The 17,224-nt window shown below is 49.1% G+C and overlaps 1 protein-coding gene across 1 annotated transcript; it reads left to right on the top strand.

Annotated features, from left to right (window-relative positions):
- Window positions 1-275: 275 nt before the first annotated feature.
- On the top strand, window positions 276-6,528 carry KRT9 (keratin 9). Its single transcript, XM_061141207.1, has 8 exons — window positions 276-887; window positions 2,532-2,614; window positions 2,726-2,882; window positions 3,162-3,323; window positions 4,017-4,142; window positions 4,275-4,498; window positions 4,883-5,151; window positions 6,252-6,528. The coding sequence occupies exons 1-8, from the start codon at window positions 276-278 to the stop codon at window positions 6,269-6,271; spliced, it is 1,653 nt and encodes a 550-aa protein (XP_060997190.1). The 3' UTR covers window positions 6,272-6,528.
- The last annotated feature ends 10,696 nt before the right edge of the window (window positions 6,529-17,224 follow it).

Genomic DNA, 17,224 nt, shown 5'->3' with positions numbered 1-17,224 from the left:
TCATCAAATTACCCCACACAATGGAGAAAGGCTGGGCTGCCTTCAGGCAGTCACCAAAGGACGCTGAGCCTGGGGTGGCTTGGGGCAGCCCGGCCACCTCCCGAGTCCCAGACCTCCTTTGGAGTCTGTCTGGGGGCGACTGGGGCTGACAGCAGGCACACCCAGGCGTGCCACCATCCACTGGGGATATAAGTAGGCAGCCTCAGTGACAGCTCTGCATCCTGGCTCCAGAGCCCACAGCACTCCTACGACTGCTTTCATCCTTGGGCAGCGCCATGAGTTGCAGACAGTTCTCTTCATCCAGCAGGAGCCGCAGGAGTGGCGGCGGGGGTTGTGGGGGCAGCTCTAGACCCTCCTCAAGCCGCTTCAGCTCCTCGGGAGCTGGAGGAGCGGGGAGCCGGTTCAGCTCTACCAATAGCTATGGCGTGGGGACCTCTGGGGCCTGTGGGAGGGGAGGCGGTGGCAGTTTCAGCTCCAGTTATGGCAGAGGCTCTGGGGGTGGTTTTAGTGTTGGGAGTTTTACTGGCGGCCTTGGTGGAGGTTCCAGGAGCTGTGGGAGTGGCTTTGGTGCTGGTGTTGGAGGCTTTGGGGGATCCGGGGGCTTTGGGGGTGGCATTGGTGGTGCTGTTGGAGGCTTTGGGGGGCTTGGGGGCTTTGGAGGTGCTGTTGGAGGTGGAGATGCTGGCATCCTGCCTGCTGATGAGAAGACCACCATGCAGGAACTTAACAGCCGGCTGGCCTCCTACTTGGATAAGGTGCAGGAACTAGAGAAGGAAAATGCTGACCTGGAGACTAAGATCCGGGACTGGTATGACAGGCAGGGGCCCAAGAATGTCAAGAAGGATTACTCTGGCTATTATGATACCATCGAAGATCTGAAGAACCAGGTAGGCTGGGAAAACTCAAAACTCTTGTCTGTCTATCTCTCACACTTATATGTACTGTCGCTCACTCACATGCTTTATTTCCCTCACAAAGGCAAGATGCGGGACTCTAACTTACACGATAGCCAGAGAATCCATCTTTTGCAAATTTTAACTTCAAAAAGAATTTTTTAACTGAGATATAGCTGATTTACAATGTTGTGTTAATTACTGCTCTATGGCAAAGAGATTCAGTTATATATACATATGTACATTCCTCTTTAAAATATTCTTTTCCTTCATGGTTTATCATAGGCTATTGAATATAGTTTGTGCTACCCAGTTAAGACCTTTTTGTTTATCCTTTCTATATATAAAAGCTTACATCTGCTAACCCCAGCCTCCCGCTCCATCCCTCCCTCACCCCCCTCCCCCTTGACAACCACTGGGTCTGTTTTCTATGTCTGTGATCCTGTTTCTGCTTCATAGTATTATATTTTAGATTCCATGGAAACTTGAATTTTTATCAGAAACAGTTCTTGACCTGTCTCATGTGGGGCATGCAGAAGTAGCATGGAGGGAGCATAGCAATGGGGCAACTTGTTCCTGGGTCTGCCGCCAATTCACTGTGTGACCTTGGGAAGCCTGATGTCCTCCCCAGGCCTATTCTCCTATCCACTTAATAAACAGAGTGAGCAGACTAGCTCTCAGGCACTTGTTGATTTAAAAGTTCTGTAATCTTGGGGGAAACAAAAGAGATAAGAGTGCTGCTGTCCAAAACAGGCAGGCCGTATGGCACATGAGAGAGGGCCATTTGTGCCTGTCTCTTCTCTTAGCCCCTGAGAGTTCAAAGCTTTCTAGTAAAGAAAACTAGACATCTTATCTCTCCCTTCCTACTTTTTCTGGGCTCTTCTAGGGAGCTGTCTTGATTTTTCCAGTTTGGTTGGACCCAGATATGCATTCTAGCTGGTCAAAACGTGGAGAGGATCTAGAACTCTGAGGGTGGACATCACCTATCCATCCATCAATCCATCTATCCACCCATCCGTCCATCCATCCATCCATATGTCCGTCTATCCACTCAACTTAGAGGCTGAGTACTGTTGCTCTGGGCAAGCATAGTAATGTCTGAGGTGTGGTCTCTGCCCTTGAGGAGCTCGTAATCTAGCTAATTTGCTGTTCCCACCTGTTTCCCTTGCCTTCACACCTTCTGATGAACAGCCTCTGGATGTCTTGTTTATTCTATCCCAAACCTCTTCCTTAGTCATCCTTCAGAGATCAATTCAATTGCCACCTTCTCCCTGAAGCATTTCTTAATCTCCTGTAACCATAAATCAACTGTCTTTTCCTTGAACTCTTCTAGGATATTCTGGTATTGGCAGTCAACCAAGCTCCTTGAGGAGCTGTATCTCATTGATCTCTCTCACAGTGTTCTTTGCAGTAGATATTAAGATATTTGTTAAATGAATGAATGAAGGCTACACTGAACATCCTTGCCGAAGGCTGTGAGGAGTCTGTGCCACATACCAGCTTTTGGAAGCCCCTCCTGCCTCTTGGGCATCTTCCTGGATGGGCTCCTCATCTCCTATGGCTTTGCCTAGGCTTTTGCCTCCCAGAAGAGGGTCATAGCAGGGGTGCCTGGGTTCTGTGCTGTCTCCTCTTTTTTAGATTGTAAAGATCACGGTGGAAAACAACAAGATTTTAGTGGACATTGACAACAGTCGCATGACCATGGATGACTTCAGGATGAAGTGAGTCCTACTTCTCCTGTCATCCATCCTTCCTCCAGCCCCTGGTACTCTGGAGGTCCCTGTGGGGGCTGGTGACCTCTGGCTCATGCCCTACCCCTGACTGGTCTGCAGGTTTGAGGTGGAGCAGAGCCTGCGACAAGCAGTGGAGGCTGATATCAATGGCCTGCGAAAGGTGCTGGATGATCTAACCATGCAGAAGTCTGACCTGGAGATGCAGTATGAATCTCTGCAGGAGGAGCTGGTGGCCCTCAAGAAGAATCATGAGGAAGTAGGGTCTTGGCTACTTGTGGCTTGTTGTGGAGATGGGGAAATAGAAGTTCAGGGATAATTGGGGATGCATGGGAGCTTTGGGCCATTGCATGGAAGACACCCCCTCCGTTACTCTCGAAGAGGACATGCATGCCCAACCTATGGTGGTGGTTGGGTTTGACTTCTCAACTGTGTCCCATCCCATTTTTGCACCCCAGGAGGAGCAGAGGGAGAGGGCTGAAAGGTGATGGAGAGGATCCCATCCCACCCTGACCTCATATCCCCTTCTTCCCGGTAGGAGATGAGCCAGTTGTGTGGGCAGAGCACTGGGGATGTCAGTGTGGAGATGAATGCTACTCCTGGTGTGGATCTCACTAAGATCCTCAATGAAATGCGAGAGGACTATGAGAAGCTCAGTGCCAAGAACCGAAGCGACATTGAGCAGCAATACGAGACTCAGGTGAGCAGTGCGGGACACTGATTCAACCTTCTCTCCCTCCATCTACAGGTCCTTTCCACCCACCCCTCCATCTCTGAGTCTACTTGGGCTTCTCAGTCATCCTCCTTCCCATGCATTCACTGCCCACAAGTGTAATTATCGAGTAGTTTCCCAGGGCCAGGTTTCATGGGAAGTGCTGATGTCACAGAGATGAGCCATGCAGGATCACTGCCCTGGAGAAGCTCAGAGTTTGTGACGTGTGTGAACAAAGGCAGAGCATGAGGAGCTTACATAAGGCCGTGTGCTTCCAGGCTCTAGTGGAGGTATCCAGTGTGCTCCCAGCGCTCCACTGAGCTCCTTGATGACTCCCTTCCTCCTGGGTCTCCAGCCCCTAGTGTAGAGGTGGACACACGAGGACATGATTTGTAGTGTGTACATATGTATGCATGTGTTTGGGTGGCACTTTGAAATGAAGTTAAAAGGTGGTTTAAGGACAAAGTGTGAAGAGTCTTAAAGCCTGCTGAGACATACTGACAGAGAAACAGAAACAGAACATTGAGAGAAACTGACAATGTGGCTGGCTGGAGGGGCCCGGAACTCAAGATGACTTGTTTTTGGCTTTGGCTCAGTCTTGGTCCTGAAGGTGAAGGTGCTGACCGGTGGGGAAGAACCTTCCCCATTCAGGCAGCTGCTCAATGAGCGTTTGTGTTTCAGATGAGACAGATTGAGCAAGAAGTGACGACCTGTAGCCAGGAGGTGGAGTCCAGCAACAAGGAGGTGACCAAGCTTCGGCACACCGTGCAAGAGTTGGAGATCGAGCTGCAGTCTCAGCTCAGCATGGTTGGTAGCCAGCCTCTGGATCCTCTGCCTTGGGGGGAGGGGGTCCACAGGGAGCTGCACATGATCCTCAGGGACAGGAAGGGGAGCCCAGCTATGAGGTAGCAGCCTTCTCAGTGCCTCCTCTGCCCCTAGAAATCAGCCCTGGAGAAGTCCTTGGAAGAAACGGAGAACCGCTACTCTGGCCAATTGCAGCAGATCCAGGGGCAGATCAGTATCCTGGAGGGCCAGCTCACTGACATTCGGGCAGAGATTGAGTGCCAGAATCAGGAATACAGCCTTCTACTCAGCACCAAGATGCGGCTGGAGCAGGAAATCAAGACCTACTGCAGCCTCCTTGAGGGTGGCCAGGCGGATTTGTATGTGTCCCGGGGTTTTGTGGCACTCCTAGGAAGTTCTAAATCCCTGATGCTATTTCTGTTCTTCTGGATAGAGCAGCTGGGAAAGTTCTTGTACACAAAGGTCTGATGGGCTGAGGATTTCTTCATCCCAAGGGGGGAAGCTCAGGGCCTTTGGGCTTTGAGAAAGGAGGATGGTTAACAATGAGAGAAGGGACCGCTCCCTGCTCCAGGGAGAGGAAGTCCCTCCCCTCCTAGGTGTGATGCCAGCCCAGCCTCTGTCCTCTGCCTTGCTGGAGGGAGACTTAGGAGGACTCACATTTAGGTCTTCTCTCCAGGTTCATCCTTGTGTATATAAATATGTGGGGTCACCTGTTTTATCTCTGTGCTTTCTTTGCTTCTCAGTGAATCTCACGGAGGTGGACAGACTGGCTTTGGAGATGGCAAAAGAAGTGGATGTCAAGGTGGAAGTGGAAGCAGTTATGGAAGAGGATCCAGGGGAGGAAGTGGAGGCAGTTGTGGAGGAGGAAGTGGGGGCAGCTCTGGTGGAGGAAGTAGCTCTGGAGGAGGAAGTGGGGGCAGCTGTGAAGAAGGAAGTGGATCTGGAGGAGGAAGTGGAAGGACATCCCAGTCCCAGTCCTATTCCTCAAAATCTGGCGGCTGTGACCCACAAGGTGAAGGATAATTCTAAGGTTGTGGGGTGGGGGAGGCACAGGTGTCAGCTGCCAAGGTACCACCCTTTTAAAATATCTTTGAGCCTCTCTGGGGAACACATATTCTAAACAGAGCGAGACTTTAGGGAGATCTCCAGTGAGTGCCATAGACTTGCCCTTGTTTCTGATCTGATCACTATTTTGGACAGAGTCTTAAGTGAGGTTGGGATCACATCTACATGTGACTTAAGTCTCAATAGCCTAGGAGATGAGCTGGAAGTAGAGTATTATTTTGTCTATTTCTCTCCATACCCTATGAGGTGGGTATTGTTATTATCCCCATTTTAGAGATAAGGAAAATGAGGTTCCTTATCTCTTGCTCAAGGTCAAACAACCCATAAATGAGGGATCAGCTCTGTGGGGCTCCATGGCCAGTACTTTTCATCATCACGAGGATGCAGACACCTGGGTCAGCAACAGTTCAGGCAGAAAAGAGCCTCAAGGGTTGTAGTCAGTGGTTGGGTTGTACAATCCAGTTATACGACAAAACTGTCCAAAGGAGCATATTATCAAAGATAATAGTCTAAGGGCAAGAAAGAGTCAAGCAGATGAAGTGGTCTCTAGGTCAGAGAGATTCCCCTTGTACATGTTGAATCTTGTAAAACAAAAATCTAGTATGAAACTACGGCAAAAGGCTGGGTAACATGACTGGCAATGCTCAGCTCAGAGGTACCTGGGATCTGCCCTTCTCTGGAGGGTGGTTTTGTGTGTTGGGTGGCACTGCAGGGCCATGGATGTGCATCTACGGGCAGAGGCTGGGGCCATCTTCCCCTCGTCATGCAAGGGGTTTGCTAACAAAAGCTGCTGCATGGAGGGCGGGACTGCCTCCTGGGCCCCCATCCTCAGAAATGGGGGAGCACCTGCCAGTTGTTACAGCAGAGCTTTGGGAAGTGGATGGGGGCCACTAGGACTGGAGGGTCCTTCCATCTCAGGGTTCTCCAGCTCTTTGAGCTCCAGTCTCCTTGCTCCCCATTTGCCCATTTTCCTCCAAGTCCAAGTCTCTCTGTCTCTTGTTCTAAGTCCTTTCTTCTCACTCTCACTGCTCTTCTGTCTCTCCACAGGCCACCAGACACGATACTAGAGCCCCTGCAAACCTTCCCAGCCCCACCCCAGCTGAGCATCCCCCAGATGGGCAGACTCTGGATAAAGCCTGCTCATTGCATTGCAACACTGGGAATAGCTGGCAACAAGCCCTGAGACCCATTTGGGACGGGGCTCACTGGGCATGTGTGCCTCTGGCTGTCCATTGGCTCCCTCCTCTGGGAGGGTTGGGGAGACCTCTCTCCCTCTGTCTGGTTTGGGGATGACCCCACTCCCTGCCTTATCTCAATTTCCTAATAAAGCTTTCCTGTTGCAAATCAAACCTGGACTTTGACTCATTTGTTCCTTGGGATTGATAAGGGGCAGAAAGGAGATGAAGGGAGAATCAATGGAATCTGTCTGTAGAGTATTGGTTAGCTTTTCTATCAGCTAACTTCTACTTGCAACAAAGCAACCCATAATCTGGTGGCTTAAAATCACAATCATTTACTCAGCCCGTGCTTTTCCAGTTGACAGTTTGGACTGGGAATTCTGTTTTCCTTTAAGCATCTGTGGTCAGCCCCAAGTCAGCTAGGTAGCTCTGCCTCTGGGGCTTGGCTGCATGCTGGTTGGGAGTGAAAGGGTCACATGATTCTCTTCTTCCAGCCAGCTGGCTCAAGCAAGTGTTCCAAGGGAATGCACAGAGATGTGCAAGGCCTCTTGAGGCTTAGGCTCTGAGTGGTCACTTAGGCTTCATCCTATTGGCCAAAGCAAGTCACAGATTCAAAAGCAGGGGAAATAGACTCCTCTTGATGAGAGAAGCTGGAAAATCACATGGCAAGAGTATGGGTAGAGGAGGGCAATAGTGGGCCAGTTTTTAAAAATGTTTATTAATTAATTTTTTTGGCCTCACCGGGTCTTAATGGTGGCATGCAGGATTTTCGATTTTTGTTGCAGCATGCAGGATCTTTAGTTGCAGCATGTGGGGTCTAGCTCTCTGACCAGGGATCGAACCTCTTTTGGGAATGTGGAGTCTTACCCACTGGACTACCAAGGAAGTCCTTGGGGCAAGTTTTTGCAAACCATCTGCCACAGTCTCTCAGCAGATCATAAATTAGCTACAGAGGGAAACAAGACAAAAATGAGATGGATTTTGCTTTGGAAGATTTCACAGATGGTGAAACATAAAGGCACAGACCAAGTGCTCCAAGGCAAAGTGAGGACTATTCCATAAGACAGCAACTGGCAATGTTCTCCAGGGATTCCAACTAGGGACAGACAGAGCCCTCAGCCTGTGTTCCAGATGCCACAGCTGTGTATCAAACCTCCCTGAAGCTTAGAGCCTTAAAAGAACAATGTTGATTTGGGGCTTGGTGCGAACAGCACACTTCTGCTTCGCTGGGTGTTATCCTGGCTCATAGGTTTGGGCTAGAAGCATCTGAAGTCCTGCTCACTCATGTTTGGCCCCTGAGCTGGAAAGACTCAAACCTGGGGGCTGCCCCTGCAGAGGCTCCTCGACATCTCTGTATGGAGACTCCTAGTGTGATCCCTGGAGCAGAGCAGCCTCAGAGGAGACAGACTTCTTGCACGCTGGCTTGGAGCTCCCAAGATATATGTCCTAAGCAAGAAAGAACCAGGAAGAAGCTGTTTTGCTTCATCGCTTAGACTGGGCTTCCCAGGTGGTGGTAGTTGTAAAGAATCTGCCTGCCAATGCAGGAGATGCAAGAGATGAGGGTTAGAAACTGGCTTGGGAAGATCCTCTGGAGTAGGAAATGGCTACCATCTCCAGTATCTTGCCTGGAAAATCCCATGGGCAGAGGAGCCTGGTGGGCTATAGTCCATGGGGTCGCAAAGAGTCAGACAGGACTGAGTGACGGAGCACAGCATAGAAAGTCACGTAGTGTCACGTCCGCTGTACTCACAGTCTTGCCTAGATTCAAGGGGAGGAAGCATCGACCTTACAGTTGGCTGAATTCAAAGATGATCCCAGCTATTCAACCAACAATTCAAACCTAAGGGCTGCTGTGAAGGGATTTTGGAGAAGTCTCTACTATTTTGGTCTTAAGATAGAGAGATTAGACACAGCTGGACATAGTCACGTGCATGCATGTGAGCTAAGTTGATTCAGTTGTGTCTAACTCTTAGTGACCCTGTGGGCTGTAGCCCACCAGGTTCCTCTGTCCATGGATTCTCCAGGTAAGAATACTGGAGTGGGTTGCCATGCTCTCCTCCAGGGAATCTTCCCAACCCAGGGATCAAATCCACATCTCCTGCACTGCAGGTAGATTCTTTACCTGCTGAGCAAGCGGGGAAGCCCCAGACGTAATCATATAAGCTCTTAAAAAGCAGAGAGTTTGGAATTCTTATCTGCTGGTGGCATAATAGATGAGAATCTGCCTGCTGATGCAGGGGACAGATTTGATTCCTGGTCTGGGAAGATTCTACAAGCCGCTGAGCAACTAAGTCCATGCGCCACAACTACTGAGCCTGCACTCTGTAGCCCATGTGCTGAAACTACTGAAGCCCACACACCTACAGCCCATGCTCCAAAACAAGACACCACAATGAGAAGCCCGAGCATCACAACAATCTTTAACCTACCTTTCCCAGAATCCCTTAAAGGTATGAATCTAGGTGTAATTTGAGTTTTTATGATCAGATGCTATTCTGTAGGACATGAGTTGAGTGGAGAGAGATCTGGAGGAAGTATTTTTTTGTTGGCATAGATCTACCCATTACATTATGGTTCTAGGGCACTTATTGTAGCAGACCAAGAGTTCCTTTGGGGGCTGATTACGTGGTGTTAATGTGGGAGCCATTCCTAGAGGCTCAGTCTAGAGTCTGTGCCTCCAGGCTTCTAATGATTTTGAATCTCCAGATTTCCAAGTCTGTGGGTGCCCTTCTTTACTGATTAATGGCCTAAAGTTTACATAAGAGTCTTGATAAGACTGTGATTTTCAGTTGATGCTGTGGTTTGGCAACTTGGAGAAACCAACCTTAAGGTGAACTATTAGCTACTTCAGTCTTGTAAGTACAAGAAATAAGAGATCTATTCAGTATATTCATGGAAATCTCCAGTTCCTGACCATCCATATAGTTTGGATGTTAGGAATCTGAGTATATTACTCTTTCTATAAGTTCTCCAGTACAGTTAGAAGAAGCTTGACAACCCCCACTTTATCATTGAACACATGGGCTTCTAGAGTCCCATGTTTTAACAATAGTTGGATTTTTGCTGCTCTCAGGCATGTCTAAGCCATATAACCATCTGATTCTCATATCATTCACGCAACCACATTTATTGGGTAAATAGATATTAAATTCCTTACATGTGAGACACTGTTCAATGAAAAAAGAGACAAAAATTTCTTCCAACATGGAACTTACAATACAGATGAGGGAGGGAAAATACTGTCATAAATAAATTGTCATAATATATTTTAAGATGATAAATGCAAATAGAAGTTAGGAATGGTTTCGGGATTGGAGGGTTGTGGTGGAGTGAGGAGGGTTGCAACCTTAAATAGGGTGGCCAAAGTCAGGCCCATCGAGCAGGTGGAATGTAAGCAATGACTTGGCGAAGTGAGGGAGGCAGTCAGATAAGTACGTGGTGGGAGATCAATCTAGGCACAGGGCTTGGGTGTGTAAAGACCCTAAGGTTGGGAAGGTGTTTCATATGTTCAAAGATGACGAAGGAGGCCAATGCAGTTAGAGCAGGGTGAGCGAGGAAATAAGTGGTAGAAGATGAGGATAGAGAGGTAAGTAAGAAGTGGCTGCATCACTTAGAGCTCTGTGGGGCCCTCTAAGGAACCTGGCTTTTATGCCCAGTGACGTTAGGGAGCCACTGAAGGCACAGCTGGGAGTGAAGGACTCCCAGATGGCAGGTGACAGAGGATGGAGGGAGCCTGCATGCCCGAGTTCACTGCCTGGAGGGGGATCCTTCCCATCCCCAACCAGGAACCATCACACCAGTCCTTATATGAGCACATTAAAAAATTTCATTATGTTAAGCCGGGGAGATTTTTTTAATTTAATTTTTTATTAGAAAGATTTTATTGGTGGGATCTTTGTTCCCCAATCAGGGATTGAAACTGTGCCACCTGCAGTGGAAACTCGGAGTCTTCACCACTGGACCACCAGGGAAGTCCCAATCTAGAGAGATTTTTAAGGTTGTTACAGCAGCTAGCATTGACATGGATGTCTAGCACACAGGACTTTCACCAGAGAAACAGCCCCATCTAAGTTAAATTTTAAAAGGATCCCTTTGGTTATTGTTTAGTAAGAGGCTGAGGCACCAGGTGTAGAAACAGAGAGACTGGTTTGGAGGGAGGTAATCCTAGTGAGAGACCAAAGTACTTGGAGTAGAGATGGTCAGAGGCAGTTGGCTCTGGGGGTCATTGAAGTAATACCATCAGGATTCTTGTAGAAAGAGGGGCATCAAGGAAGTTTCTGAGTCTGTTGTCCAAAGAACTGTAGGAGAGGGATTGTCACCCACTGAGATGGGAAGGCTGTGAGTGGAGACTGTGGATGTGAAAGATGAGTCAGTTTTGGACATGCTGGATTTACAAGGTCTCTTAGACAATATTATCAGCTGAATTGTGTCCCCCCAAGTTCATACATGAGCTTCTCAGGTGGCTCAGCAGTAAAGAATTCGCCTACAGTGTGGGAGACACAGGTTCTATCCCTGGGTCGGGAAGATCCCCTGGAGTAGGAACTGGCAACCCCCTCCAGTATTCTTGTTTGGGAAATCCCATGGACAGAGGAGGGCTATAGTCCATGGAGTCACAAAGAGTCCATGGAGTCACAAGGAGTCGGATACGATTGAGCAACCAAACAACAACACGTTCATAGGTTGAAGCCTTAAACCCTAGTACTTCAGAACATGAGTGTATCTGGAGATAAGGCCTTTGAGGACATGAGTAAGTTAAGGTGGGACCATTAGGGTGGCCCGAATCCAGTCAGTCTTAGAAGGATTGGTGTGCTTATAAGAAGAGGAAATTTGAATACACAGAGAGACACCAGGGTTATTCTTCCTCAGAGAAAGACTGTGTGTGGATACAGCAAGAAGGCAGCTATCTTCAAGCCAAGGAGAGAGGACTCAGGAGAAACCAAACCTGCGACACCTGTTGCAAGGTGCAACACCAAATCTGCACTTCTTCTATCCTCCAGAACTGTGAGAAAATAAATTTCTGTTGTTTACACTACCCATTCTGTGGTATTTTGTGGCAGCCCAAGCAGGCTAAGAAAGGCCCCCCAAGTAGAGATTTCTTAGGTGTCTTTGGCCCACAATCACCCCTTTTACTAAATTCTGTATCAATCAGTGCTTTTACCAGCAAAGACTGAAATGCTCCCATTGAAGCCAGTTTGTTAAGGGATGTTAGGTAAGTTATAGCATCTTCAGGAGGAACTCCCAGAGAACAAGTCTTGAAGGCTGCACAGCTGGAGGAATCCCACTCCTGCCACCAATTTCAGGCAAAGACTTGGCAGTACATTCCACTTGATGCTACCGCTACATTCCTGGTGTTGCTGCTTCTGGAAGCTGGATGTTTCTGTAGCCACTCCTGCCAGAGAGGTTCCATGGAGCACCGCTGCCTTAGGACATGAACTCCCAGCTGCAGGCTTTTGTGATGTGTTTGGTTGGGAGATCCCGGTCATGTCACGTCTGTGCTCCATCAGCGAGGCAGGATGGAAGGCTAATTTCTTCTACAATGAGGAGCGGGGTTTCCCAGGTGGTGCTAGTGGTAAAGAACCCACCTGCCAATGCAGGAGGCACAAGAGATGCAGGTTCGATCCCTCAGTGTTAGTCGCTCAGTCGTGTCCAACTCTTTGCCATACCCCATGGACTGTAGCCCTCCAGGCTCCTCTGTCCATGGGATTTCCCAGGCAAGAATACTGGAGTGGGTGCCATTCCCTTCTCCAGGGGGGTCTTCCCGACCCAGGGGTCCAACCCAGGTCTCCTGCATTTTGGGTGGATTCTTTGCCATGGCAAGGTGCAGACGCTGATAAAATCCCTTTGCTCCTCCCCAGCCCCAGGGAAATCTGGCCTTGAAGTGTGCATTCAGGAGACACATTCTTAAATCCCCCTCAGAAAGAACAGATGCCACCTTCTTTCCAGCTAGGGTTGCTGGAAGAGGAGTTTCACCCAGTGAGACCCACAGGGTGCCTCTCAGAAGGCCTAGCCCTCCCCACAAATGATCTGATTCTCAGGAGAATAGCAGCACCTCCTTCGTGATCTTCCCAGCAGGACAAATAAACTGGTTCTCCCTCTCCCTTCTCCCTCTCCCCTCAGTCCTCTCCTAAGCCCAGTCCAACCAGGGCCCAGAGCTCTCTACTTCCTCATCCCCTGCCCTCTATCAGGGGCTATGGGCTTCCCTGGTAGCTCAGCTGGTAAAGAAATTGTCTGCAATGCAGGAGACCCCAGTTTGATTCCCGGGTTGGGAAGATCCCCTGGAGAAGGGATAGGCTAACCACTCCAGTATTCTTGGGCTTCCCTGGTGGCACAGATGGTAAAGAATCTGCTGCAATGTGGGAGACCTGAGTTTAATCCCTGGGTTGGGAAAATCCCTTGGAGGAGGGCATGGTAACCCACTCCAGTATTCTTGCCTGGAGAATTCCATGAACAGAAGAGCCTGAGGGGCTACAGTCCCTGAGGTTGAGAAGAGTCAGACATGACTGAAGTGACTTAGCACTCACGCACAATGGGGGGCTCAGCCACTAGCCGGAGAATGCCCTTTCAGAGGAGCTGAGTGACCAAGAGCAAGAACAGTTGTCCACAAGAGGAAGGGGCAGGGATGAACATTCACTGAGAACTTCCTATTGCTAGGCACTATGGTAAACCGTTTATATATACTTCCTTATTCAATCCTCACATTGCTGCTCACATTTTATTCCATACATGAACAGACTTGCTGAGAGGGATTAAATGATGTGCCTGAAAGATAACACAGCTTCTTAATGATGGAGACAGGGTTTGAATACAGAAGATGTGATCCAACAAAGTGGAGACGATCATGTCTATTTTACAGATGAAGAGAGGTTAAGTAACATGTCTGAGGTAACACACCTTATCAGTGACCCAGTAAAGACTGGAATTCAGTTTGGCCTGGCTTCAAAACAGGTGCTCTTTTTCCTACCTCCTCTGTCCTCAAACAATTACTGAGTCCTCAATGAATATAGGGGCTTCCCTGGTGGCTCAGTGATAAAGAATTCACCTTCCAGTGCAGGGGACACAGGCTTGACCCCTGGGTTGGGAAGATCCCCTGGAGGAGGAAATGCAACTCACTCTGGTATTCTTGTCTGGAAACTCCTATGAACAGAGGAGCCTGTCCATGGGGTTGCAAAGAGTCAGACACGACTGAGGGACTGAACTTGCACTGAATACAGAGACAACTACCTAGGCAGAGGCTTGTCAGAAGTGCCCTGTGTATCGACCTCCCTGGTGGTACAGTGGATAAGAATCTGTCTGCCAATGCAGGGGACATGAGTTTGATCCCTGGTCTGGGAAGATCCCACATGCCGCACCATGAGCTGCAACTACTGAAGCCCGTGAGTGCAGAGTCTGTGCATCGCAACGAAGAATAGCTCCTGCTCACCTTGACTATAGAAACCCCAAGTGCAGTAATAAAAATCCTGTTCAACCAATAAAAAAGAACCGCCCTGTGTAGGAATCAGTGACTCTACAAAGAGCTGGGAAGAAGATGGGTCACTTCACTCATGTGGATTCTTTCCTGGTTTCTCAGTTTTCCCCCTAGCCCCTGGAAGGCCCTGCCTCTGTGCCAGCTAATGGGAGGTGTGGGTAACTGAGCTGATAGTGGAGGAATGAGAGTGACAGCTGGATTGTCTCTGAGAATCATTTTGGCTCCAACATCTATTACCCAACACTCATAAACACCGAGCGCTTTGATCTTCCTGAGTTTCCCTCCCTTTTGGGTCTCTCCAACGTGTTGAGGCTGCCGCTGGCCCTCTTGTGGCCCTGAGGCTCTCTCTCTATCTCAGGCCCCAACAGGAGCAAAATCAGTTCCCTTCTCGGTAACTCCTACTAGATCAAGAACCACTGGGGCTATCTGAGGGGATTCTCTTGAAACCAAAAGCAGAGTTCAGGAAATTCCCTGGTGGTCCAGTGGCTAGGACTCTGCACATCACGGCTGAGGGTCGGGATTTGATCCCTGGTGGGGGAACTAAGATCCCACAAGCTTCATGGCATGGCCAAAAAAATTTTCAAGGCAATGAGCCATCAGCAATAAATAAAACTCAGCAAAAACAGTACAGTGTGAGGTTAAAAGACAGAGAGGAAAGGTGTGTGAATGGGGAGGTTCCACCTCTGAAAATCTCTAGCTGGAGCCTCCATCTGTTTTAATCCCTTCTTCAGATCATTCATTCACCTGTTCATTCATTCAACAAATATTTATTGGTGCCTTTTCTGTGTCAGGGATTGGAAGTCAATAAAATTGTGAACAAAAAAGATAAGGTCTGTTTCCCCCTGGGGCTCGCAGTCTAGTGCTGGGGCAGATAAGCAGATTGGTCATTGCTGAACAATGTGGTGAGTATAGTCTGTGATGGGAGGGGACAGGGGTTGAGAAAGCATGCAGGCCCCCTGATCCGACAATGGCAGACAGAGAGGGTTCCTTTGGCAGGCGTGGACAGAGAAGGTCTGTCTCATCTCATTATTTCTCACGACAGCTGTGAGAGGTAGATATTGCTGCTTCCAAGTACAGATAAGGAAACTGAGGTTCATAATATCTATTTTACTTATTTATTTTGGTTGCACTGTGTGGCACACAGGAGTTTAGTTCCCAAACCAGGGGTTGAACCAGTGCCCACTGCGTTGGGAGCATGGCGTCTTAACTATTGCACCAGCAGGGAAGTCTCGAAACAGGTTCAGAGAGGGAAGTAAGTAGCCCGAATCACACACACCAATGTTGGCCTGGCTCCAAATGCTGCCCTCCTAGCCTATGTGGCCTCTAACAATTTCCAGCACTTAAAATTTTTTTTTTAATTTTATTGAAGTACAGTTGATTTACAAGGTTAATTTCTGCTGTACAGCAAAGTGATTCTGTTATACATACATATATTCTTTATGATATTCTTTTCCATTATGGTTTATTCTAGCACTTTCTAAGGTCAGAGGTGGGCTTTTGAGAGCTTGTTTGGAGGTTCTAGCAGGGGAACGCAGCTACTTGTATACCCTTGACCGAAGACCGGTCCTCCTCTCTAGGGGATGGTCGTCCTCTTTGACCGAGCGCGCAGCTTCGGGAGGGACGCACATGGAGCAATGAGGGAGGAAGGGGACACCCGCCTAGCCAGCCAGATGAGCCGAGTCAACCCTGGCGATCAATGGGGTGACAGATGGCGCAACCAGATCGCCCTCACATCCCAGAGATGGGCTTTTGAAGAGTGGAAAAAAGCTATGTTGAGATGATTGTGCAAATACTTAGTTAAGCAAGCTCTGTGATGTCTGGCCTCAATTTCACCCAGAAGGCACTTTGTCTGAGCTTGTTGAAGGAATGAATGAGTGAACGGCACTAAAGGAAGATGAAGGCTTTGGACCAGATTCCTAAGGACCCCTCTGTCCCAAAGCTGTCTGGTTCTGATACTCATACCTCTTCAGGTGGCTTTGATCTTCCTGAGCTTTGGGGAATCTCTCATCCAGGAGTCTCTCCATCTGTCCATCTTTGCTGTCACCAGCACACCCAGTCCCAGGGACCTGCCCTTCTCATCTTAACTCAGGCCAGACCCAGTCAACCATGACCTCTCTCATCTGTTCCCTTTAAGCATGAAAGAGACACATGGAGTATTGCCAGAGGAACTTGCATCAAGAGAGAGAGAGGAACCTCAGGAAGGTGAATCAAGAAAACACAAAACCTGTAAGAAAGAGTCAAGTCTGAGAATCAAAGTGGGGTAGACGTGGAGAGGAAGCTGGCTCCTCCAAGCCTCCTGCTCATGCGGAGCCCCTGTCTACCTTTACCAAGTCATTGACCCCTTCATTCACAACATGCACTCATCCAGGGCTGTGCCAGGCATGTGTCAGTTGCTGGGGCTGCAATAGGGACACAGGCTCTGCCCCAGAGTCTTTCAGGGGAGATCAACAAGTAACAGAAGCACAACCTGGGGTGCTGAACCCCACTCTGGGAAGCCTGGGGGCGTTGGGACACACAGCAGGAGTCCTAACCCAGTCTCAGCAGTCAGAGAACATTGCATGGAGCAATTGCTGGGCCAAGACCTGCAGGACTGGTTGGATTTATCCAGGTTAAAGTTGATGGGGGTGGTGTGTGTGTGTGTGCATGTGCGTGTGTGTGTACGTTTACTGAGGGGAGGCCAGTCTTCTGGCTAGGGGCAACTGCATGTGTCAAGGCCCGGAGGTGACACTGAGTGTGGTTTGATGGAGGAAATGGAACCTGCTTTCTGGGGCTAGAGAGAGAGAGAGAGGGGCGGGCTGGTGGAAGATAGAGGTGGGCTTCTCAGGTGGTGCTAGGGGTAAAGAACCCGTCTGTCAATGCAGAATACATAGGAGATGACGGTTTGATCCCTGGGTTGGGAAGATCCCCTGGAGGAGGGCATGGCAACTCAGTCCAGTGTTCTTTCCTGGAGAATCCCATGGGCAGAGGAACCTGGCAGCTATAGTCCACAGTGTGGCAAAGAGTCAGACAGGACTGAAGTGACTTAGCACACATACACAGGGGTGGGAGAGGAAGATGGCTTGTTTGGTGAAGGGGAGGAGGCTGAACTGTATCCTGAGGGCCCCAGAGAAGCCCATGCCCTCTCTGCACTCACCTTTCACTAGTCCTGTGTGGGGGTTGAGGCCCTATTGGCTAAGAACTGCTGCCATCTTTGATGCTGCCCACCATATTTGTTCCAAATAAAGTCCTCCTAGTAGAGAATCAATCTAACAAGAAGATAAGTGCTCTCCAATCTGCTCAAAAGCTGAACTAGAGTTGGGGAGCATCACGCTTCAAACCTTGGCATCTGCTTTCTCTGAGTGAACACTCCAGCTGTGTTGTGTCATGGCTTCAACTGC

The sequence above is a fragment of the Dama dama genome, chromosome 5 (assembly GCF_033118175.1).
Source record: "Dama dama isolate Ldn47 chromosome 5, ASM3311817v1, whole genome shotgun sequence".
In the NCBI taxonomy this organism is placed as follows: domain Eukaryota; kingdom Metazoa; phylum Chordata; class Mammalia; order Artiodactyla; family Cervidae; genus Dama; species Dama dama.
The sequence above is the reverse complement of the archived record's forward strand: the minus strand, read 5'-3'. Positions and strand labels throughout refer to the sequence as shown.

Coding starts and splice junctions, on each gene's coding strand:
- KRT9 (XM_061141207.1), top strand. CDS start 276: ATGAGTTGCAGACAGTTCTCTTCATCCAGCAGGAGCCGCAGGAGTGGC. Junction 3,324..4,016: donor AGCAGCAATACGAGACTCAG/GTGAGCAGTGCG, acceptor TTTGTGTTTCAG/ATGAGACAGATTGAGCAAGA. Junction 4,143..4,274: donor TGCAGTCTCAGCTCAGCATG/GTTGGTAGCCAG, acceptor CTCTGCCCCTAG/AAATCAGCCCTGGAGAAGTC.